Source organism: Acanthochromis polyacanthus, chromosome 7 (genome assembly GCF_021347895.1).
Source record: "Acanthochromis polyacanthus isolate Apoly-LR-REF ecotype Palm Island chromosome 7, KAUST_Apoly_ChrSc, whole genome shotgun sequence".
Taxonomy (NCBI): domain Eukaryota; kingdom Metazoa; phylum Chordata; class Actinopteri; family Pomacentridae; genus Acanthochromis; species Acanthochromis polyacanthus.
The window spans coordinates 33,734,444-33,759,122 of record NC_067119.1 but is presented as its reverse complement, the minus strand read 5'-3'; the positions used below and the strand labels follow the sequence as shown (position 1 = coordinate 33,759,122).

Sequence of the window (24,679 nt, the reverse complement as noted above, 5' to 3'; positions counted from 1 at the left end):
TACACGCATACATTCTCCTCTCACACACATACATTCTCCTTTCACACACATATATTTTCCTTGCACACACATACATTCTTCTTTCACATACATATATTTTAATATTCACGCACACACACATTCTGCTTTCACATACATACATTTTCACTCATGCACACACATACATTCTCCTCTCACATGCATATATTGTCACACTTGCACGTACATACATTCTCCTTTCGCATTCATACATTCTCCTAAATAAATAGACATATATGTATATGTACAAAGAAAATATATGCATGAAAGAGAAGAATGTATGTATGTAAGAGGAGAATGTAGGTGTGTGAGAGGAGAATGTATGTATGTGCGAGAGAGAATAGTGGAAAAGGAAGTAAGTATAGTGGAAAAGGAAGTCCATCGTTTTTTGCGCTGTGATTGGCTGAAAAGCTCAAGTGGGCGGTGATGTTCAGGTAACGGTTACCATGGCAGGTGGAGAGGAGTCCCGAGCGCTTCAGCAAGCCATTGGGGTTTTAAGAAACATTTTGTCATCCCCAGAAACGGTCACATATTATCGTCATCGCTTGAGCAGCAGGCGACAGGTTTATTTGCACCAAACTTTACTCACAGCACTGTGGAAAGTGAGATGAGACAACTTTTCAGACCTGCAAACTTCCAAGTCGCTGCAGCGGGACGAGCAGCTAACGCTAACGCTACACAAGGCCGAACTGGAGGATTACGTGTAGCGTTAGCGTTAGCTGCTCGTCCCGCTGCAGCGACTTGGAAGTTTGCAGGTCTGAAAAGTTGTCTCATCTCACTTTCCACAGTGCTGTGAGTAAAGTTTGGTGCAGATAAACCTGTCGCCTGCTGCTCAAGCGATGACGATAATATGTGACCGTTTCTGGGGATGACAAAACGTAGTGTCTACAGATACGGACCCGTACCCGCAGCCTGTGGCCTACGGATACGGCACTTTGCCTTCCATAAATATTAATGAGACGTACATGAATATTAATGAGTCGGCTGATGAACGCGCTTTGTGATTGGCTGGTAATCCGACGTACATAAATATTAATGAGCCGTCTTGGTAATCCGAATGATGAAGGCGCTTCCGTGATTCGAGGTGAATCTGCGTGCCGAGCCTGTCATGTCAGTCATCTGCTGTTCTCTTTTCTATCATGCATAATGTCTTATAAATATCATTATCTGACTTTTTCACTGACAGCGATTTGGGGGTTGAAATCTGCACTACTATTAAAAACAGCAAAACTTTTTATTCACGTGACCCTGTTCTAATAAAGCACTGACAGCAAACAAAACAAATGGCAGAACTAACAGCCAGCAAACGAAAAGTATTTTTTTACCTTCAAAAGTAGCGACAGACTATTACATATTAACAACCTAAACAAAACCCTGACGTATTTTCTACGTCTGTCAACACAGACACTGCACGTCAGTCACTTTAATGTTAGCGGACTCTGTTGAATGGCTAATTTACATCACCACAAACAAATCTCACAATATCACAGTAAATCGAGTTTGTGGGTTTTTTTAACCCTTTAAGCTTCAGTCAATTCCAGCTGTTTTCAGTACAAAAAATCGCTAATATTCTATTTTTAAATAAAAAAATTACGAAAAATACGGGGAATATTGGACGCGCATCGGGAGGTGCATTTCCTTGAAAACGACCGATTCGGGGATTTTATACCGACTTCAGGACATGTTTTGGACAAAATAGTTTACTGGCTTGTGTCATCTGATGTAAAAGGTTGGATTATGGCCGTTTTTTGTGGAATCTTTTTTTTTGTGTGTAATAATAAACCCGGAAATGTGAGTCGCGCTGTGTGCTTTGAAGCCGTGTATAGAGAACGGATGGATGAATATTTGTTTTTGTCGGACAAATGTGTTTTTCTCACCCGCTGTGGTAATCGCATCTGAAAGTGGTTTATACCGGCGGATTCATGAGAATCTAAGCTTTCCATCGGTATATAGTGTTTGTATAATCGCGTTTGCACCCGTCGGACATTCCTGAAATTCCTATGCAAATTAGTAGGTGTACCGCCGGCGGTACACTGAAGCTTAAAGGGTTAATTCATGCCGAATTAAAGAGCTGCTCCTCACCATTCACGAGTGTTTGTTTCATATTCGACATCCTTAACTTTATCTTGTAAATTAGCGCCCGAAATTAAATGGGAACATTTGCAATGGAGTTCGTCAGCCGCTTCCACCACTGAACGCGGTAAACTAATTAATAGGAACTGGACTTCAAACAATTTAGACACGGCATCTAAAAGCGTAAAAACTGCAATGTCTAAAGTGTGAGAGGAGACGGTATATTTTTGGTTAAATTATACAATGTTCACCGTCAAAGTCATTCATATAAACGGCCTGTAATGTGCAGCAAATAGTAGTTAACCGGCGCCAGCTCTTCAGTGACCTTAACGGGTCCGTACCTCTAGTACAGATGCTACAGGTACGGATCCGTACCTCTAGTACAGATGCTACAGGTACGGATCCGTACCTGTAGCATCAACCATGACAAAATGTTTCTTAAAACCCCAATGGCTTGCTGAAGCGCTCGGGACTCCTCTCCACCTGCCATGGTAACCGTTACCTGAACATCACCGCCCACTTGAGCTTTTCAGCCAATCACAGCGCAAAAAACGATGGACTTCCTTTTCCACTATACTTACTTCCTTTTCCACTATTCTCTCTCGCACATACATACATTCTCCTCTCACACACCTACATTCTCCTCTTACATACATACATTCTTCTCTTTCATGCATATATTTCTTTGTACATATACATATATGTCTATTTATTTAGGAGAATGTATGAATGTGAAAGGAGAATGTGTGTGTGCGTGAATATTAAAATATATGTATGTGAAAGAAGAATGTATGTGTGTGCAAGGAAAATATGTGTGTGAAAGGAGAATGTATGTGTGTGAGAGGAGAATGTATGCGTGTAAGAGAGTGAAAATATATGTGTGTGAAAGGAGAATGTATGTATGTGAAAGGAGAATGTATGTGTGTCACAGGAGAATGTATGTGAGTATGAGAGAAAATATATGTGTGTGAGAGGACGAGAATGAATTAAGTCTTGTACGGCCCCTCATAGATTTACATTATTATTATTAGTAGTAGTAGTAGAAGCAGTAATATTAGCATTATTATTAGTATTAACAATATGCCCTTTTGGGGGAAAAAAAAATCAAGAAACATAAACATGTCCACATATGTGGACGGCAGGTCTTAAGAGGATAATAAGAATTACAACATACACTACTGGTCAAAAGTTTGGGGTCCCTTAGAAATGTCCTTATTTTTGAAAGAAAATCACTTTTAAAAAAAAAAATCACATTAAATCAATCAGAAATCCAGTCTAGACATTGTTTATGTGGCAAATGAATATTCTAGCTGGAAACAACTGATTTTTAATGGAATATCTACAGTGGGTACGGAAAGTATTCAGACCCCTTGAAATTTTTCACTCTGTGTCATTGCAGCCATTTGCCAAAATCAAAAAAGTTCATTTTATTTCTCATTAATGTACACTCAGCACCCTATCTTGACAGAAAAAAACAAATGTCAAAATTTTTGCAAATTCATTAAAAAAGAAAAACTGAAATATCACATGGTCATAAGTATTCAGACCCTGTGCTCAGTATTGAGTAGAAGCACTTTTTTCAGCTAGTACAGCCATGAGTCTTCTTGGGAATGATGCAACAAGTTTTTCACACCTGGATTTGGAGATCCTCTGCCATTCTTCCTTGCAGATCCTCTCCAGTTCTGTCAGGTTGGATGGTGAACGTTGGTGGACAGCCATTTTGAGGTCTCTCCAGAGATGCTCAATTGGGTTTAGGTCAGGGCTCTGGCTGGGCCAGTCAAGAACAGTCACAGAGTTGTTCTGAAACCACTCCTTTGTTGTTTTAGCTGTGTACTTAGGGTCATTGTCGTGTTGAAAGGTGAACCTTCGGCCCAGTCTGAGGTCCTGAGCACTCTGGAAGAGGTTTTCCTCCAGGATATCTCTGTACTTGGCCACATTCCTCCTTCCTTCAATTGACCCTTTGCTAAGCCCCTCCCACAAATGGCTACTGTCCAATCCTACCTAGCAACTGTAACTAGTGTTCGCCAGTCTAGCCTTTTTTAACCCTTACCTCGGGTTAAGTCTGGTCCAGCTCTCCGTTTAAAGGGTTAGATTCTATCTGCCTTTTAGTATTCCACCTAATAGGTTTCAGCAGAATAATTAAGCTGGAATCGAGAGACACTCACCCAGGTTCTCACTGCCTTGCATCCGAACGTCTCACCCCTCTTATCTGATAAATGCTATCCCACTAAGCAGCCTTTCTAAGTGATAGAATTGATCTATCAATCACGTTCGTTATCGGCAGCTTCTCTCTAAGGACTGCATGCACTTGGTGCTATTCCTGGGTTCGTTTTAGAGGTGTGGAAAAAACTAACCTCAGCGGTAATGTTTAAACACTCAATTTGGACTAAGTAACCTTTAAGAACCATTAGGTTGAATGCACACAATCAACTTAACTTTTTACCACTATGCAGAATCAGTGGTTTATAATAATTTCATTAGGCTTCTCTTTAAATGCAATAAAGCATTTTATTAAGCATATTTAGCAAGGGCACAGCATCAATTCATGATTAAACAATTAATTATTCCTGATTAAAAATTATACTAAAGTGACTAAATTGAGCGTACCTGATAATCTTCTCTAATTAGTAAATTTAGGAGAGAGAGCGAACAGCGTGGCCACTACCGTATCACCCAATCTTGACTTGCGTCTGGGAAAAGTCTTCAGATGTCCAGTAGACTCGGTACGATGTCTTCTTTGCGGACAACAGGATCTTATCCCTTGGCAGGGGGAGCGGAGGAGTCCCGTAAGCCAATCGTGGTCTGGCAGTTATCTCTGGAATCGGCTGGAACGTTAGTGCTTACGCCCCAGCTGTCTTCTCTGTTAGATGGTGATGTTGGAGAACGCTCGTTTGTTCAGGCTGTGGTGGGTCACTGGGTCTCCCAGCCCCAGGGAGGGGAACAGCCCTGTGCTGTTGCCTCCTTTGCCTCTCTGGATGTGGTCGGTTCTTCCCTCTGTTGGTCTCTTCTGGATAACAGCAAACCTCTTGGGACTCTCCGTTTGGCAGAGTGTGGTCTTCGCGTGTTGAACAAAGTCAGAAAAAGACTTTGCTTCCAACGATGTCCTCAGCGATCTCTGGAGCCTAAGTCCCGTGTTGTCTTCCCGTCTCTAGGGCAATAGATGTCGGTGAAGATTCTTCAGAACTCCGGCCAAGTTCCCCTTTGCAGCTCTTCTTACAGCTCCGGCGAACGTCTCCCATCTAACCCTTCTGTGCTGCTGCTCTTATACTCTCTCCTTCACACACATATCTGGCTAGGTACGCCCCTGACACCATCTAACTTATGCAATCGACTTGTCATCACATACAGCAGTAATACAGAAGACATGTTGTTACAGCAAATACACAGTGTCCACATTCTGTTTAACACACACACATTTCAGCTGGCCCTTCTGGGTTTTCCCAAACTTCCCTTTTTTCTGAGGAGGTTGCTGTGTCACTGTGGCTGCCGAGTCATGGTGACTGTTGTTCTCTGTACTTCTGCTTTTTTAAGGCCTGCACACACAAAGCCTGTAAGGCTTGTACATGCACACAGAGCCTAAACAAGGATTACTTTACACAGAATCACTTCTTAAATCATTCTTCTCAATCTTGACGTAACAAACATAATAAATCATCACTTTAATCAAATCAACACTTTCAAAATATATATATTTCAGCAAGCATAATCATGTGGTTAACTTTATAATGTTTCTTCTTTAGATCTTTATTTGTCTGCTTCAAAACCTTTGTTACCTTAGGGCCATAATGAGCCTGAGTGCTTTCCGAGACCTCAACATCTGCATCTTACTTGACACTAGGCACGAGAGGTCTGTCAAGCTTTCAGCAGAAGACAATATGCCGAAGCAGTGTGTTACGGTACTTGCAAGTCCGACACTCGTTATCTGCAAAGCTTGGAGGGTGGTGTTGATTTTTTTTTTTTGCATTCCCCAAGCCAAAGACACAAGAAGAAAGGTACCGCATGTGGATTAAGCAGTGTGGGAGACCGCATTATCAGCTGAATCCCTCCAAAATCAGTAAGAACTCCTACGTCTGTTCTAAGGTAAGTTGGTAGCTAACATTAGCTAACCGTAGCTCTGTGTGTTAGGTCAGACAACATTAGCAAAGAAAGACGTCTCAATGGAAGGTTACTTCTCTTAAAACTTGAGCTACTGTGTATTATTTGAGCAAAATAAATACTGGTGATATATAGAGACAATTTCTGACATACTGGTAGCAGCAATCTATGGGTCTCCGCCTACGCTCACGTCTGGCTTTGGCGACAACAACAGATGAGATTGGTACTGCATTAATGTTGTAACCCCGTAGTTTGTGCTACTGTTGTGGCAAACTTGTGCAAGACATTGCTGGGCTTTGCTGTGCCTTAATGAGATCAAGTATATAGATCAGCCCCACTATATGTGAGCAATATCCTGGCGCACTGTAAACAAACACAAATTTAGCTTAGATAGAAATGGGCAAACACATGATAATGACAGTTAACATAACATTAATTTAAATGTATATAATACATATCGGCTTACCCTGCTGTACAAGAACATTGTTGTTCTTGTATATGATTATTTTTGACGTGAAGTGACAATACATGGGGTGTTTGGCGCTTACACTGAGATCTGTGCACTTTTCCCTCTGTTTTAACGTCCTTGTTAAAGGGGCTAAGCCAAAGCTTTAAGCCACTGAGAGCGCCCAACCGGGAATCATAAAAACGTAATTGACGCGCTTAATAACCGTACTAATAAATGAATGTCCAACTCGTTTTAACTTGCCTTCCACACAGTGTCTTTATTGGCTTTCCAAAACACTCCAAAGTGCACAAGCTCCCATTCATAAGTTGTCTTTCACGGTTCGGCATTCCGTGTACACCATTCCGCATACAGCATTCCGCGGTCAAAAACTGATTTGTCCCTTCCGGCTGGAAACTCTACCTCGCCACAAAGGTTCCTACCTTTTATAGGCAAAATTGACAATCAATTGCAAGTACTGACACCAATATAATTACAGTAATTCCAAATCTGCTCCTACACACCAGCCCCTAATTGTCATGGCAGGCAGACAAGACAATTCAATACAAAGAAAGCAACATAGGAGCAAGATGTAAACCCTCAATTGACACATATAATGTCTCTGTTCACACTTCTTGAACTTAACAAAGTTTAGTCACTGGTCTCTCAAGAATATTATTTTTAGTTTGCAGTTTAACAGAACGCACTAAACCCTTTTTATCAGGAAAGACCTCTAACACTTTGCCAAGAGGCCAGGAACCCTGGGGAGCTGAGGAATCCATGATAACAACAATATCCCCGACAGTTAAACTTTGTTTTCTTTGGTTCCACTTCTGTCTTTCTTGCAACAATGGTAGATATTCACGAATCCATCGCTTCCAAAACAAGTCTGAAATGTACTGAACTTGTCTCCAGCGACGCTTCACATACATGTCAGAGGATTTGAAGAGTCCAGGTGGTAAGGCTGGTTTTCCCTTTAAAAGGAGGAGGTGGTTTGGAGTAAGAGGTTCTAGGTCATTTGGGTCATCAGACAACTGAATAATTGGACGATCATTGAGTATAGCTTCTGCCTCACACATAAGTCTGGAGTCCATCATCATCCAGTCTCTGCTGGTGCAAAACTGAGCTTAGCACATGCTTTACTGTGCGTATCATACGCTCCCAAGCTCCACCATGATGAGATCCTGCTGGTGTGTTGAATCTCCACTCGACTCCTTTTGAAATCAAAGCGCCTTGAATGCGCTCATGATTCAATTCAGCAAGAACCTTTCTAAGTTCTCTTTCTGCTGCAATGAAATTTGTTCCATTGTCTGATCTTATATTGACCACCTGCCCTCTCCTGCTGATAAAACGTCGTATTGCATTTATGCAGGCATCTGTTTCTAACGAGTTTGCCACCTCCAGATGGACTGCTCGACTGACCATGCAGGTAAATATTACTCCATACCGTTTACAGGTTGTCCTGCCTCTCTGTATCTCCACAGGTCCAAAATAGTCCACTCCAACATTAGTGAATGGAGGCAAGTCCAGCACGATTCTTTCTCTCGGAAGATATGCCATCTTTTGTTCCATAGCCCTTCCATTCAGGCGTCTGCAATAACTGCATTGAGAAATCATCTTTCTAACAGCCGCATTGGAGTTGGTAATCCAATATTTCCTCCTGAGTACTGATAGTGTGTGATTTCGACCACTGTGTGCCAATAGTTGGTGAATGTCTTTGATAATGAGCTTGGAGATGTACTGATCCTTGGAAAGGATGAGTGGATGCTTTTCCTCCAAAGGCATTGCTCCTTTACTTAACCTCCCTCCAACTCTAAGAAGTCCATCTTCCAGAATAGGATCAAGCTTGTAGATGGAACTCTGTTTACTTACTGTCCTCTTCTCAGACAGCAGAGATGCGATTTCATCCACAAACCTTTGTTGCTGACAGTAGCGAATTATAGCTAATTCTGCTTCCAACAGATCCTGTAGCGTCAAACTGCGATCTTTCTGCTTACCAGTTTGTGGTTCAGAGCACTTCAAACCCTGTTTCTGGTAACTGAGCTCCAACAGATGATTTTTCAGTCGGAGAAACCAGGCTACTGCTACCTTCAGTTTTCTCCAATCTGAGAAATACAACATGAGATGGTCAGTGGCATTCAGTGAACCATGTCTAATAGAATTTACAGAGATGTCTTTTCTGACCTCTGGATCATCACAATCCACCTTATCATGCTCATTTAATGGCCAATCTGCCATGGGCTTCCATAGAAAACTAGGACCGTTAAGCCAGCTTGTATTTTTCAGAAAATCTGGCACCTTCATCCCTCTTGATGCAGCATCTGCTGGATTCTCTTTAGAGCCAACGTGTCTCCACTGAGAAGGACTTGAGACATCTCGGATTGTGGAAATCCTATTTGCCACAAATGTATGGAAACGTTTATCCTCATTATTAATGTATTTCAGGACTGATGTGCTATCTGTCCAAAACACAGACTCTGCCAGCTGAACCTGTAACTCTGCCTTTAGCATGATGTCCACTCTGGCGGCCAGGACAGCAGCAGTCAGCTCCAATCGTGGGATCGTCACAGATTTCAAAGGTGTGACTCTAGCTTTACCCAACAGGAAAGCAACATGAACATAATCGTTGCAGTTTGTCAGCCTGATGTAGCTCACAGTACCATAGCCATCTTTGCTGGCATCTGCAAAATGATGCAATTGACTATGTATGATGTTTCCAAACTTCTCAGGCTTCAAGCATCGTTCTATTTTGAATGAAGACAGCATCTTGACCTCCTGTAGCCACATTTCCCATTGACGTAAGATATCTGGTGGTATAGCATCGTCCCAACCACAGCTTCTCCTGCAAAGCTGTTGTTGGAGCATCTTAGCAGACAAAGTGACTGGTGACAGAATCCCAAAGGGTCATAAATGGAGCTGGTTGTAGACAACATTCCACGTCTGGTCAGAGGCTGCTGTCTTATTTCTAACTTGAACTCAAAGGAGTCTGACTCGACACACCAGAGCAGACCTAAAGCCATGGGAAGTTCATTTTTATCCAGATCAAGGTCTTTAATATTCTTTGCCCACTGATCTTCTCCAATTGCCTGCAGCACTGCCCGACTGCTGCTCACCCACTTTTCCAAAACAAATCCACCTCTCTTGCAGAGAGTAACAAGTTCCTTGATTTGTTGCATCGCTGTTTCCTCAGAGCTCAGGCTCATTAAGCAGTCATCCACATAAAAATTTTGTTTGACAGCTTGAACAGTTTGGGTGGAAAAATCAGTGCTGTTGTCATCAGCAGTTCTTCTAAGCGCATAACTAGCACAACTAGGAGAAGAAACGGCGCCAAACAGGTGCACCGTCATCCTGTAGTCAACTAGTTCTTTATTGAGGTCACCATCTGGCCACCAAAGAAAGCGCAGATAGTCTCTGTCTTGTTTTGCAACCTTCACCTGGTGAAACATTGCCTGAATGTCACCCATGATTGCCACAGGCTCTCGTCTGAATTGAGTGAGAACCCCAAGCAGTGAGCTGGTAAGATTTGGCCCTTGTAACAGTTCATTGTTCAGTGACGTGCCTTGATAGGTGGCTCCACAATCAAATGCCACTCGCAGAGAGCCCTTCCTGGGATGGCGAACACCGTGGTGAGGTATATACCATACTTTTCCTGGTATTCCATGCAACTGCTCCTCAGGCACTCTTTCTGCATAGCCCTTTTCAATGACATCGTTTAGAACACATGTATATTCTTTATGAAATTCTGGGTTGCTTATAAACCTCCTTTTTATTCCCAGTATCCTTTGCTTCGCCACTGTGAAGCTGTTTGGCATGTGAACATTTGGTCTCTTAAATGGCAACTTAAGGTAATACCTCCCATCCTGTAAAGTTGCAGATTCCATAGCCTCCATAAACCTAATGTCCTCCCTGGACATTTCCTTGTGCTCTGAAGGTTGCTCATTAAAATCATGCTTATACTGACTTTTCAACATGACTTCCAAGTTAGATACAGAAATTCTATTCACCACAACAGAAGGAAGCTCCATTTCACCAGTGCTTCCATTTCCATTTAAAGGACCATTGACAACCCAACCCAACACTGTTCGTATAGCATATGGACCATTTCCACAGCTATTCACCACTTCTCATGGTTCCAATAACCTGGGAGCATTGGTTCCTATCAAAAGGTCGACGCTAGCGTCTATAAAAGGGATGTGAACCTTTGACAAATAAGGCCACTTTCCCAAATCAGCAGCAGTGGGAATGTCATCTAAAGAGACTGGCATCTCCTTCTGTGTGAGAACTTCAGGCAAGGGAAAAAAGCACTTTTCTTCAAGATTTGAAACTTCGATTCCAAACAAGGAATAAGTGGGAACAACCTTTTCCTGTCCCATTATTTTCAAGCAAATATGGGTTCTTTTTCCAACAATGTTCAATTGCCGCATAAGATACTCTGAACAAAACGTAGCCGTGCTGCCGGGATCTAAAAATGCATATGTTTGAATAATTACATTTCCTTTGGTGGATTTAACTTGCACGGGTACGATGCTGAGAATGCTGCGATCTTTTCCAGCCCCTATATGTCCACATGTCTGGGAAGCTGTTGAAAGGCTACCTGCTGGTAACTGGCCTGTTCGCTTTGGTTCAGCTTCGACCTTTGTGATGTGAAGAACTGTAGGATGCTGTCGATCACAAACCTCACACATCAAGCGTTTATCACATTCACTGCTTACATGTCCAGGTCTTAAACATCCAAAACATATTCTCTTTTCCTTTAACAGTTGAATCTTTTCTCTGTGCTTTTTACTCCGGAACTGTTGGCACTTCTCCAAAGAATGAGCACGTGAACAGCAATAACAATACAAGATGTCCTGTTTCGTTGTATTGTTTGTGTTTGTCTTTTCTTCTGGGGAATGAACTGCTGTCACCATAGCAGCAAAACTGCTTTCCTTTCCTTTGAATGTCTTTGATTGCATTTTAAATTTGTTAGCAGGTCTTAAGATGACTGTACTTTGTGGTGCATATGTTTCAATATCTCCAAAGATTGGATCAGTCAGGATTCTCACGTATTTCTCCAGAAATACCACCACATCAACAAAGTGAGCTCTCCGATCACAAGTCTCCATAATGTCATGAGCAACGGCTCTCCATTTTTCCCGCAGCTTATATGGCAATTTAGAAACTATTGTCCTCATATTACGTGGCATATCCAATTCCTGCAAATGATGACGCTCCTCCATCGCATTGCAGCACCCACGTAAGAACAAAGCATAGGCTTGTAATGCTTTGGCATCCTCTGATTTTATTGTTGGCCAAGCTATAGCCTTTTTAATATATGCCATAGCAATTTTGTAGTTGTTACCAAAATGTTCTTGGAGAAGAGCTTTGGCCACAATATAGCCACGTTCAGGGTCCATATGCTGGCAACTTTGCACTAGTTCCTTTGGCTGCCCTTTTGTGAACTGCTCCAGATAGTAAAGGCAGTCAGCTTTACTTGCCTTTTCCTCAACACTTTGCTCAAACGCCTTAACAAATGCTTTGAACTGGAATGGATCACCTTCGAATGCTGGAATGTCTCTTACTGGCAGAGAAAGCAAGCGCTGTTGGTGTACTAAGGCAGCTGTTATTTCATTTTGTTTGTGCATAATACTAAAAACGTCACCAGATGAAAACTGATCCTTATGTTGATTATCCATGTTTTGCTTCCTGTTTGGAATTATGCCATCACCTGTTTGTGGCAGGCGGTAAACGCTTTGATGTTCCCAAAGGTTGTGTTTCCATTGCTGGTTGTTTAAACGGTGGCAATGACCAATCCCTTTGCTCCTGTGTTTTGTCCAATGCAGGCTCATACTCCTTTGCCATTGGGTTGAGTGCATTTTGTACCAGCTTCCTTTTTTCTCTTTCAAAGTAAGAGTTCATGCCATCTATTGATGCTTCAGAATGTCCCTGTCCCTCAGAAGCCTGCAAAACAGCCAACTTAGCTTCTGATGCAGCCAGTTCCGTCTTCAATTCAAGGTGTTCCTTTTTCCTTTTAATTTGCTGCTCCTGTTCTTCCAGTGCATGTCGTTCCTTTAAAGCGACCATTCTGGCCAAAAGTGCAGCTCTTTCCGCTGCTACTTTTATTCTTACCGAGGAAGCAGTACTTGACCTGTTACTTTTGTAACTTTTGTTTGAATCTTTACCCGTATTAGAGACACTGTCATTGGGTTCAATATCATCATGGTCACCACCAACATCATAATTCTTTCCCTTTTCAGACGCACAGTTTTCTCTAGATTTTACCCACTCTCCAACACCGTGAACAAATTCATCATTAACCATCATTTTTGCCTTCATCCAAATTTCATGTCTCTTTTTCTTCTGTTGGTAACAACTGTCAAGTGGGGCCTAGTTATTTGAGATCCCAGGAGCAACCACTACCTAAATAAAAGCTTTAAGCAAACCAATAAAAAGTTAAAATGAGAAACTATATAAGTTAACCACATGATTATGCTTATGCTTGATGCAAGAATGATTTTAATAGGCTGATATATATTCTGAAAATGATGATTGCTATAGAAGAGAATGATTTAAAATGATTATTATGTGTTTAACAATATGGAGTATGATAAGAAGTGATTCAGTGTAACTAAATGAGTTTTGAATTGAAGTAATCTGAGCTGTGTGCAGGGCAAAAAGCAGAAGTCACCATGACACTGCAGAAAGGAGGACATTGAGGAAGTTCTGTGGCCAAATATGGTCTTGGCAACATGTCTCAAGCAATGTGTGTGTGTGTGTGTGTTAACAACGGAAGGTGGATGCTGTGTATTTGCTGTAAAACCATGACTTCTGTATTACTGATGTATGTGATAACAAGTTGATTGCATGAGTTAGACGGTGTCAGGGGCGTACCGAGCCAGAGATGTGTGTATTAGAGGATGACACTATAAAAGAGAGAGTCAGAGACACTGAATTCGGAGTTCTCCCCCGGAGGGGAGAGATGCTGTTCACCGGAGCTGCAAGAGATGCTGCTCGCCGGAGCTGCCAGAGAGCATTGCCAAAGTTCTGAAGAGTTGACACCAGATCTTTTGCCCAAGAGACGTGAAGACAATGCGGGACTTAGGCTCCAGAGATCACTGAGAACATCGTTGGAAGCAAAGTTGTTCTAACTTTGTTCAAAAGAAGAAGACCACACTCTGCTGAAAGGAGAGTCCTGAGAGGTCTGCAGTTATCCAAAGAGATGAAGAGAGGCAAGCACCTACGACATCCAGAGAGGCGCAGGAGGAAGCAGCAGAGGGCTGCTCCACTCCAGGGGCTGGAGGACCCAGTGACCCACCACAGCCTGGTGTGACGGGGGCTTTCCACCACCACCACCCGACTGAGAAGACAGCTGAGACACCTGCACTTGTGTTCCAGCTGCTGCTACAAAAGATAACTGCCAGACCAACGATTGGCTTTCGGGACCTCTCCACTCCCCCTGCCTATGAAGAACACCCTCCGCCCACAAAGAAGACTTCGTACCGAGTCTGCTGGTCCACGGAGGAGTTCAACTAGATGCAGGTCAAGACCGGGCGTGACAGCTTGGCCGCGCTGTCCGCTCTCTCTCCTAAATTTACTAATTAGAGAAGATTCTTAGGTACGCTACGCTTAGTTTAATTTAGTTAAGTTGAAATAATCAGAAATAATTAAATTGTTTAATCATGAATTAATGCTGTGCCCCTGCTAATAATTGCTTAATAAAACGCTATATTGCATTTAAAGAGAAGTCTAATGAAATGATTATGATTCACCTATTCTGCATAGTGGAAAAAAGTTAAGTTGATTGTGTGCATTAAATCTAATGGTTCTTAAAGGTTACTTTAATCCAACTAGTTATTTAAACATTACCCCTGAGGTTAGTTTTCCAAACCTCTAAAACGAACCAAGGAATATCAACAAGTGCCACAGTTTTAAGAGTAAAGCTGTCGTTAACAAACGTGTTCAATAAATCAATTCTACTACTTAGGAGGGCTGCTTAGTGAGAGAGTATTTATTGGAGTAAGAGGGGTAAGACGTTTGGAAGAAGACAGTTAGGACCTAGGCGAGTATTCCTCGACACCAGCTTAATTATTCTGCTGAAACCTGTTAGGTGGAATACTAATAGGCAGATAGAATCTAACCCTTTAAACGGAGAGCTGGTCCTGATTTAACCTGAGGCAAGGGTTAAAGAAGGCTATACTGACCGACACAACCCCATTAAAGAATCATGCATACACTTTGCTTCATCGCATAGCTCACAAAATTCATTCAAAGATTTTTGTACCTCATCCCTTTTACCCCTTTGCATAAAATCCTTTATCGTGTTTCTTAAAGCAGTTGCTTTGTTTAACTTAGTTTTTCTACCACCTTGGAGTCGGTCTATCTCGTCAGCAAGCCCTTTAGCAGACAGTTTAATCACCCGCTTGCTCGTCAGTGTCTCACCACAGCCGGCCTCAGAGTCCCCTTTGCCCGACGCAGCTGGCAAACTGACGTCCGGCTGTGTGTCCTCCAATGCGCAATCCTCCATTTAAATCCGACAGTTCAATCAATACATAGTCAAAATATTGTTCCACTTCAGCAACCAATACATTGGAATTACGCCATATTGTGCACACTATTTTAGTTTTAGATGGCCATCATTACTAATGGTAGCGCTACACATACCTATTTCAGAAGACTGAACATGCAAAGCCGCTACTGTGAAGCTCCTCCGTGTCCTCACCGGCGTCTCTCCACGCAGCTGGGTCCAGGAACGCAGGTAAACAGGTGATGATCCGACCGTGCCTCCTCGAAGTCTCCGCCACCGCCATGAATCCCTTGTCCTCGCGTCCTTGCCAGCAAACATGACGAAAAAATCCTTGCAACCGCTGCCGAACTTTCCACATCAGTATTTGACTTGTGATAAAGGGGCTAAGCCAAAGCTTTAAGCCACTGAGAGCGCCCAACCGGGAATCATAAAAACATAATTGACGCGCTTAATAACCGTACTAATAAATGAATGTCCAACTCGTTTTAACTTGCCTTCCACACAGTGTCTTTATTGGCTTTCCAAAACACTCCAAAGTGCACAAGCTCCCATTCATAAGTTGTCTTTCACGGTTCGGCATTCCGTGTACGGCATTCCGCAGTCAAAAACTGATTTGTCCCTTCCGGCTGGAAACTCTACCTAGCCACAAAGGTTCCTACGTTTTATAGGCAAAATTGACAATCAATTGCAAGTACTGACACCAATATAATTACAGTAATTCCAAATCTGCTCCTACAGTCCTTTTCATTTGTACTCCACCACCATTTAATTTGGTGAATGCAGTTCTCAAAAGCATATTGGAGAGCCTTCTGTCTGCTTCTCTCTGATATCGCTGTAGAATATGTCCAGAAATTTGCACATGTCTCCTGAGAAATATCACTCACCGGTACTGCTAAAAACTCCATATTTCATGCTAGGAGGGAAAGCTTGACAGGCATAGCAACAGTAACCAAGGGGGGCGGGACTTAGGGAAGGATAAATTGCAACCAGTCGTCCTGTCCCTGCAGCTGAAAAACACCCCCACAACATGATGCTCCCACCACCATGTTTCACTGTAGGGATTGTATTGGGCAGGTGATGAGCAGTGCCTGGTTTTCTCCACACATATCGCTTAGAATTAACACCAGAAAGTTCAATCTTGGTCTCATCAGACCAGAGAATCTTATTTCTCATAGTCTGGGAGTCCTTCATGTGTTTTTTGGCAAACTCTATGCGGGCTTTCGTGTGTCTTGCACTGAGGAGAGGCTTCCGTCGGGCCACTCTGCCATAAAGCCCCGACTGGTGGAGGGCTGCAGTGATAGTTGACTTTGTGGAACTTTCTCCTATCTCCCGACCGTATCTCTGGAGCTCAGCCACAGTGATCTTTGGGTTCTTCTTTACCTCTCTCACCAAGGCTCTTCTCTCACCATTGCTCAGTTTGACTGGACGGCCAGGTCTAGGAAGAGTTGTGGTCGTCCCAAACTTCTTCCATTTGAGGATTATGGAGGCTGCTGTGCTCTGAGGAACCTTGAGTGATGCAGAAAGTCTTTTGTAACCTTGGCCAGATCTGTGCCTTACCACAATTCTGTCTCTGAGCTCCTTGGGCAGTTCCTTCCACCTCATGATTCTCATTTGCTCTGACATGCACTGTGAACTGTAAGGTCTTATATAGACAGGTGTGTGCCTTTCCTAATCAAGTCCAGTCAGTTTAATTAAACACAGCTGGACTCCAATAAAGGAGCAGAACCATTTCGAGGAGGATCAGAAGAAATGGACAGCATGTGAGTTAAATATGAATGTTGCTGCAAAGGGTCTGAATACTTATGACCATGTGATATTTCAGTTTTTCTTTTTTAATAAATTTGCAAAAATTTCTACATTTGTTTATTTTCTGTCAAGATGGGGTGCTGAGTGTACATTAATGATAAATAAAATGAAGTTTTTTGATTTTGGCAAATGGCTGCAATGACACAGAGTGAAAAATTTCAAGGGGTTTGAATACTTTCTGTACTCACTGTACATAGGAGTACAGAGGAACATTTCCAGCAACCGTCACTCCTGTGTTCTAGTGCTGCATTGTTAGCTAATGGTGTTGAAAGACTAATTGATGATTAGAAAAACCTTGTGCAATTATGTTAACACATGAATAAAAGTGAGTTTTCATGGAAAACATGAAATTGTCTAGGTGACCCAAAACTTTTGACCGGTAGTGTATGCAAAAAAAAAAAAAAGGCAAGAGATGTACAATACAGTGAGGGAGGTAAATGAAATCAAATGAAAAAATAATAGAATAAATATGGGCAAGAGGTTGCACATAATCAGCATTAGAACTGTTAAAAGTGATACTGTTTTGAGGTCAGAAGTCATTTATGCAAACCGACCTGCTGTACTGATATTAGCCTGTTGAGTCCAGCTAATCCATATCCAACTTACTAACTTACCACTAACAAACTTTCAGTTAATATGAATTATATTGTGATCTCAGATGAACTTGATCTTTGTCTGCTTTTCTATCCCAGCCAAGTAGTTTCTAGATGATCGTGAATGCAGTCTTTTTTTTAGTGGTGCACCACCTTAGCTCTTGTCTCTGAAAATCAGTGTCATTAGTGTGTCTGTACACTCAAGCCGGAAGTGTCATTACTGTCTCTTTCCACCATGTTTTTTTTCCTGCTGAGTCAGGATGTGAATGCAGAATGCTAAACATTTCTCTCACTGTAAAGTTTATGCTGGTTTTATCATTGATATGTCACAGCACCAACAGAGAGAGTGGAAGAGCTGGGAGGGTCTGCTGGGGTTTGTGACTGTCTATGAACCTGTTAGTGTTTAGACCATGTCACACATTTAAATGATCCCACTGTCATTGTCATTATGTAAACACTACACCACATCTGCTCCAAATATTGAAGAAGCAGCTAAAAGTGAGAAGTTTTGATTTCCTCAGTAATAAGAGATGGAACATTATCAATAAGTCCCAGCAAAGCAAAAAAAGTTATCAGGAACCACATCTCAAACTTAATCCCAAATGAACGGTCTATTTGTTATTTCTTCTGCTTCAGGGAGGTGACAGTGATGATGATGATGTTGAAGGATTTACCAGTTCAGATGATACACAGCCATCAGGGGACTGTATACCTCTGCCCTCACAAGACCTTGAGAGTATATCCACCTATGGAGAGGAGGATCTGGTGCCTGAGCCACACAGGGTGAGTAATGCATGAGCAGAACCTCTGGATAGAGACACATTAGGCACCTTTCCACAATAGTAGCTGTAACTAAAACTATAGGTTACTTGCGTAACCCCGTTTCTCAGAGTAGCATGAGTGAGATGTCTCACTATGGGATACGCCCCCTGCGTATGCCTCAGAAGAATTTATCTCATTACACCAATCCTGATTGGCTGGTGATCGCAACACCTGCGTCAGGTGGAGCCACCCACCCTTAAGTAGCCTGCGCTACCACGCAGCATCACTCAAAGCTCTTCTCGCTTCGCGTAGCAAGAAGGGCTGTCTGGTGAGACATCTCACTCATGCTACTCTGAGAACCGGGGTTTTGCAAGTAACCTATAGTTCTCATTCTTAGCATTCATTTCGATATCTCATTATGGGATATGGAAACTCCCGTGTTGCCAGACATGCTTATCTCAAGTCAACCACCAGCACTCGGGGAATGGCCCTCTGCTCTAAGTGGGTCCAGTACTCAGTATTGCATGAGCCAAGGTGGAGGATGCTCTAGCGCTCTGAGTAGTGTTAATCACACTCTGGGGGAGCCCAGTAGTATTTAAATTACACCACTCAGTGTTTCCCCTAGGATTGGTGCCTTGGGGGGGGGGTTGTTTTCGCGTCGGTCGTTGTCGCCGTCGTACAAAAACTCGAAATAAGGAATTTGAGTCATAATATGTTTTAATTACCTACCTACATTCATGTATGTATTTTTATTAATTACTTGCTTATGCCTAGAGCTAACAACACGATATCAGGCCAATTTTGGCTAGGTTTTTTGTCGGAGCTTGTCTGCTCTTGTCTCACCCGACACTAAACTAAAATTGGCCTGATATCGCATAGTGTGCTCTAAGCATTAATTACTTACCAATATCAGTTTTGTACAGCCAGGGGGAATATTTCCCCTCTGACAACCAAGCTGGGTCAAAGCCAGGCGTAAACTAACCGTGACGTCACCCGTTGGTTTCAACGCCGAGAAAATGAAGCCCGGATTTTGCTACTTCCTGGTCGCCGTTTTGGATTTTTTGGAGCCAGTGACGTAAAAAGCGTCATCAAACAGACTGGACCGGAGAGCAACTAGGGGCAGGATTGGCTGAGGACTCTCTTATCCCGCCCACATTTTACCGCAGAGGCTTCTGTTGCTGTCTATCAAGTATAGCCACGCTCCCTGACTCCGCCAACTTTAACGATTTATTTAAAATTCAGTATTGATTTATTTTAAGATCGGCCACCTGATCTCTCATTTTGACCATGAAAACTAACGGGGAAAAAATCCTGAGCCGTAGAAAATCAGTCTATCAAATTTTATTTTTTCCAAAAATGAATTGGGGTCTATGGAGAAAAAGCGTCTTGGAGCCAACCCTAGCGGACGGCGTGATATTGCAAGTTTTTGACACTTCCGGGTTGGCTTCAATTCTGGAGCCAGATGCTACGTCCACTATATATACAGTCTATGGTCAAAGCCCAACATGCGGTGGTGAGATGATGACTTTTGCTGCGGGGCAGGTGGGGGGGCTTGCCGTGCAGAACTTTGGCTGCTGTCACTTGGCCCGGGAGAGGCAGAACTGCTCTGGGTGCTACTGCTTGAAGAGCCAGAGGGGCGGCTGGTGTTGCCATTATCACCCTGTGACTGTGAGCGTTTAAAAAACGCTAAGATTTTGCTTTGTTTTTCATGTGCCATTTTCCTACAGTCGCTGGCGGGAGTCTGCTCACATGTGCGCTCACGCTTGTGTGTGTGTACACGTGTGTGCGCACGTCGATATTAAAATATATAATTTTCACCATTTTGTACCACTTATTGAGCGTGTGAATCATTTTTAGCCCATTTTTACGTTACGGTGTTGAAAGGCTTCATCTAATTATTTTATAATAATAATAATAATAACAATACTTTATTTTAGGCCCAATATTACGACAGACGTCTCAAATTTTGCATCATAAGAAGTCATGCTGTTAAAAAGAGCGTCTTCATTTTTTTTTTCTCTATGAAGTTTCATCGCGGGTCCCACTTCCCTTCGTTCTTTTTTCATTTTTAACTCTCCTACACGATTGAGAACAACAACACATGGCCCTGCTATACGGTCGTAATTACCTCATAGCGCGTCACTGTCATCAGAGGTGGTTTTTCTTCTGCTTCTTTATTTTATGGCTGAAATAACTCTATATTTTGGCCATAGTTTGTTGTAGAAAGTAAAACACGAGAAGCGCCACTGCAAACTAGTGTTTGTGTGTGTGGTGACTGTGGGGTGGGGGGCAGCGTGACTGTTTACAAGACGGAGGGAGGGGGGAGTAGACACAGTAAAGTGCTGCAGCGAGTGCTGTAAGGACAGCATGTGCCTTTATGCAGGAAAACTAAAGTTTGCGTGTAAAAAAGTAACAATTATTTTAATTTAACTTGACCTACTGGGGGGGCGGGGGGTGCCGTTGGGGGGGGGGGGGGGGCGCCCCCCTAATATAATGGTAGGGGAAACACTGCCCTCTGCTGGGATGCGTTGTTGCTGCATCGGCAGCGCACTTAGCGTCGGGGACTCGTGGGCTCAGGAAACCCCGAGTAGCACACTGTGGAAGAGAACCGGTGGGGCTGGTGAATGGGAACAAACAGGCAGCATGGGCACCGGTGGGAAGAGGGGAGGCCGTCAGGCTCCCCTTTTCTTCTTCCTGGCCTGCTGACTGGCCGTCTGTACCAGCGGAGCTGCTGTCATTGCGGGGGGCCTTTCTGGGCCAGCCGGTCCTCACCTCCTGTCTGGGTGGAGCACTAGGGGCAGGACGGGCTTTAGGCTGTGTCCGGATTTTAAACTCAGACTGGAGGCCGAAGCTCTGTCGCAGGGCTGGGGCCGGTGTGGGCTTGGCTTGCGAGGGAGACAGAGCTGGAGAGCTTCATCCTCCTCCTTCGCCTTGCAGCGTTGCTGCATTGAGGCTAGAGTGGAGCCAAAGATGCCGTCTGGAATGACTGGCATGTCCATAATGCCCTCCTTCTCTCTGTCCGATAGGTTGGTCAGGTTGAGCCATCTGGCTCTTTCCTGCAACACCATCATTCCCAGAGATTTTCCCGTGGCTTGGACTGCACAGCGCTGAACGCGGAGGCAGATATCCGTTATCACAGTAATCTCATCCCACACCACTGTGTCAGGTTTGGTCGTCATATCCTCACATAGCTCCGCTTGGTATGCTGCGAGTATGGAGGTGACCTTCAGTGCCCTGACAGTCAGTGCTGCAGCCCTGTAAGCGTGCTCCGTCATGGCGGACTGGAAGCGGCCTGCTTTGTATGGCAGTGTGGGGTTTCTGGAGGAGGTAGTCAGCCGTGGGTGCAGGTGCGCCGCAACTTACGGCTCCATGGGGGGCATGCAGAGAATGCGAGACTTCTCCGTGCCCTCACAATCCAGGGAGGAAGCTCCGTGTATCGGGCTTTTGCTGCTGAATAGGTGTTCCTTCCATGTGGAGGACACCTCGTGGAGCAGCTCAGGGAAGACAGGGAGTAGCTGTTTCGCTGTCCTCGCAGCCTGGGGGAATTTCTTCACTTCATAATGGGATCTGGTGGTCTCCGTTATTATTGCAGGCCAAGGGATGTTCAGCAGGAATGCAGCGCGTTTACACAGGGACTGCATATCCATGCTGGTGGAGGGGGAAGCAGCGGAGCGGTGGAGCAGGACCGTCTCTGGACAGGCGTTGCTGCCACTGCCCCACAAAATGCCAGGGCCAAAATCCTGGCTCTCTTCCTTCTTGACCTTCGCCTTAAAATGATTAAGTTATAAATATGCTGGTTCTGGCTTGACAACAACTTTTAAAATGACCAGACATGCTCTACTGTTGGCGTCCATGTTTACTTCCGTAAACACTGAACATGCTCTCTGCGTGTCGTTGTTTCCTCTTCTGTGCATGCGGGACACTTTTGGGTCATGTAAGGTTCACACAGGAGATCACATACAAGTCGCATTTAATTGGAAATGTGAACGAACTCGCAAAAAAATCCGATTTCACAAAGAAATCGGAATTGAGCATTAAGCCCTGCAGTGTGAACGTAGCCTATGTGATGCTGCGTGGTGGCGCAGGCTACTTAAGGGTGGGTGACTCCACCTGACGCAGGCGTTGCGATCACCAGCCAATCAGGATTGGCGTAATGAGATAAATGCTTCTGAGGCATACGCAGGGGGCGTATCCCATAGTCAGACATTGAAACGAATGCTAAGAATGAGAACTGCTTAACAATCTCTGACAGTTCAAAAGTTCTTCCTGGCAGTAGAATTCTAGTACTTGACATTGCCTACTGTCAGTAACTCCTGGTGTAACAAAGCACTCAGGAATCCTGAAGGTTTTGTGCACATTTTGCAAAAGAGTCATATGTGTACTTGTTTGTTTTTCTGTAGGTTAATACGATTGAGATCAACTATGCCAAGACAGCAAAGAAAATGGACATGAAGAAACTCAAGAATAGCATGTGGACTCTTCTGACTGAAAGTCCAGAAAAACCCACAGAGGTAAATTACATCTGTTTTTGTCTGCAAGTACACAAGATGGCACATCAATCAGCTTTAGGTTTTGAAACTAGTCGACAGTCATTGCTCAACTGTGGTGGGTAGAAGAGAGATTGACGGTCAGTTTTAACTGTGTGTATCTGTTTGATTCTGTTGGTTTATTAGTTTTGTCTTCATGTTCCCTGTAGGTGGCGGAGACTGTGGAGAAGCCAGAAGTGTGCGGGGAGAAAGTCTTTAGCCAGACCACAAAGACACTGCTTCAAAGGTACCAGCAGACCTTCTGTCATGCCTGCCATGCCACATTGCTAATGAAGAATAATAATGACTGAATAACACTCACCAAAAGAGTACTACTTGTAAATATCTCCATGTGAGGATGTTTTACCTCACTGTTGTTGGGGTCAACAGTGGAATATGAGAGTGTCTTCTCCAAAGTGACAGTGTTCCTATAGAATAATGTCCACCTGTAGATTCACAATGGCTTGTCAGATTTTTATATTGGGGAGTCACTTTAAACAGAATGATATAGAATATTGGTCTTGTTTTTTAACTCAGATTTAGAAATATTGGCTTGATAGGGCAGTGTATGTTAGATTAAGCTTGTGTCTGAACCCTCTTGTTTTAGTTCTGTGAACCAAAACTCTTGTGTGGGTTGATGCCAGTTATAGTAGATTATCATCACTTGAACCTTGTTGTGAAGCAGCAAGCAGCAGAACTAAATAACAACCTTTAAAGGCTTAAACATCATGACTAATAGAATGTAGAAATTATTGTGAACTTCTTTCTCTTGTCTCTCACTCTGTGGTGCTCCAGATTGCCAAACACTATGGCTCAGAATCTGTCGGTGCCGCTGGCATTTGTTGCTCTGCTTCATCTTGCCAATGAAAAGGTGAGTGTTGCTTACTTTAATCACTCTAAGTAGAAATACTGGAAATGTGTAATATATTCTGTTGCTTCAATTCCGGAGAAAGTTGAAAAAAGGATACATTTGAAATAAATAGTTCAACATTTTGGGAAATGCGTATATTCAACTTCCTGGTGAGAGTTGGATGACAAGGTTGATACCATCCGCTTATCTGTCAGCTGAGAATAAAGACTGGAAACAGGCTCTGCCAGTTTGGCATTTTTCTAGGGTTAAAGGTGCCGTAACCACAACCAGGTCATTCGATGTGTTTAGTAATGCTAGAGACTAAATACATCGAGTGACCTGACATGTCTCTTTTGCTCTGTGATTGTGACCTATTGTCCTTTTATTGCGACCTGTTGTCCTATGTTTCACTGTTATGTTGTTTTTATTTTCCTACCTCGGGAGTGCGGATGTAAATTAGTATTGTTTGCTATAATCTGGCATATTTACATCCATTACGGTCTAAATAGATGTGCATTAATGTGCACTGTCCACATCAAATAAATAAAATACAGCACTCTCACAAATGGAGACACACATAAAGTAACACAGACGTGCACCTGGACCAAATGCTAAAATGTGAAATGTAGACGCTCAAAGGGAATGTGACTTCATTCTCTGCTAAGGTTACCATTGTTTGACTATAACTTTACACAGCAGACCAGGTTTCCTGCTAAATATTTGTTTAAAATCTTCTACATTTAAGTAGTGGTCAGTTTCTAAACTATAAGCAGTAACTTGCTGGTACTAAGCTATGCTAACTGGCGACTACCTATAGATTATTAGGCAGCATTTGGGTATGAGAGTGGTGTTGAGCTTTTCATCTTTTCAACTTCCACTACAGAGTGAATAAGCATATTTAATAGATGTCAAACCACTGATGTATTTATTTTTAATTCCATTTGGTAGATTTATCTTCTAAATACAAATTTCTGATTGTCTGGCAGGTGTCCTTGTATAAAAATATTG

The 24,679-nt window shown here is 43.1% G+C and overlaps 2 protein-coding genes across 6 annotated transcripts in view; one reads left to right on the top strand and one right to left on the bottom strand.

The window, feature by feature from the left end:
• Nucleotides 1-24,679, bottom strand: part of LOC127534728 (uncharacterized) — a 110,160-nt gene that overhangs the window by 56,738 nt on the left and 28,743 nt on the right. The window lies entirely within an intron of this gene.
• The window catches only part of ncaph (non-SMC condensin I complex, subunit H), a 54,597-nt gene that overhangs the window by 28,515 nt on the left and 1,403 nt on the right, over nt 1-24,679 (top strand). For 4 of the 5 annotated variants that reach the window (XM_051950679.1, XM_051950678.1, XM_051950680.1 and 1 more), the window contains exons 14-18: nt 6,064-6,171; nt 18,170-18,316; nt 22,696-22,806; nt 22,992-23,068; nt 23,617-23,692. In XM_051950679.1, the coding sequence (XP_051806639.1) occupies nt 6,064-6,171; nt 18,170-18,316; nt 22,696-22,806; nt 22,992-23,068; nt 23,617-23,692 (519 nt within the window). The remainder of the gene's footprint in view (nt 1-6,063; nt 6,172-18,169; nt 18,317-22,695; nt 22,807-22,991; nt 23,069-23,616; nt 23,693-24,679) is intronic. The other variant, XM_051950682.1, reaches the window with a different exon arrangement.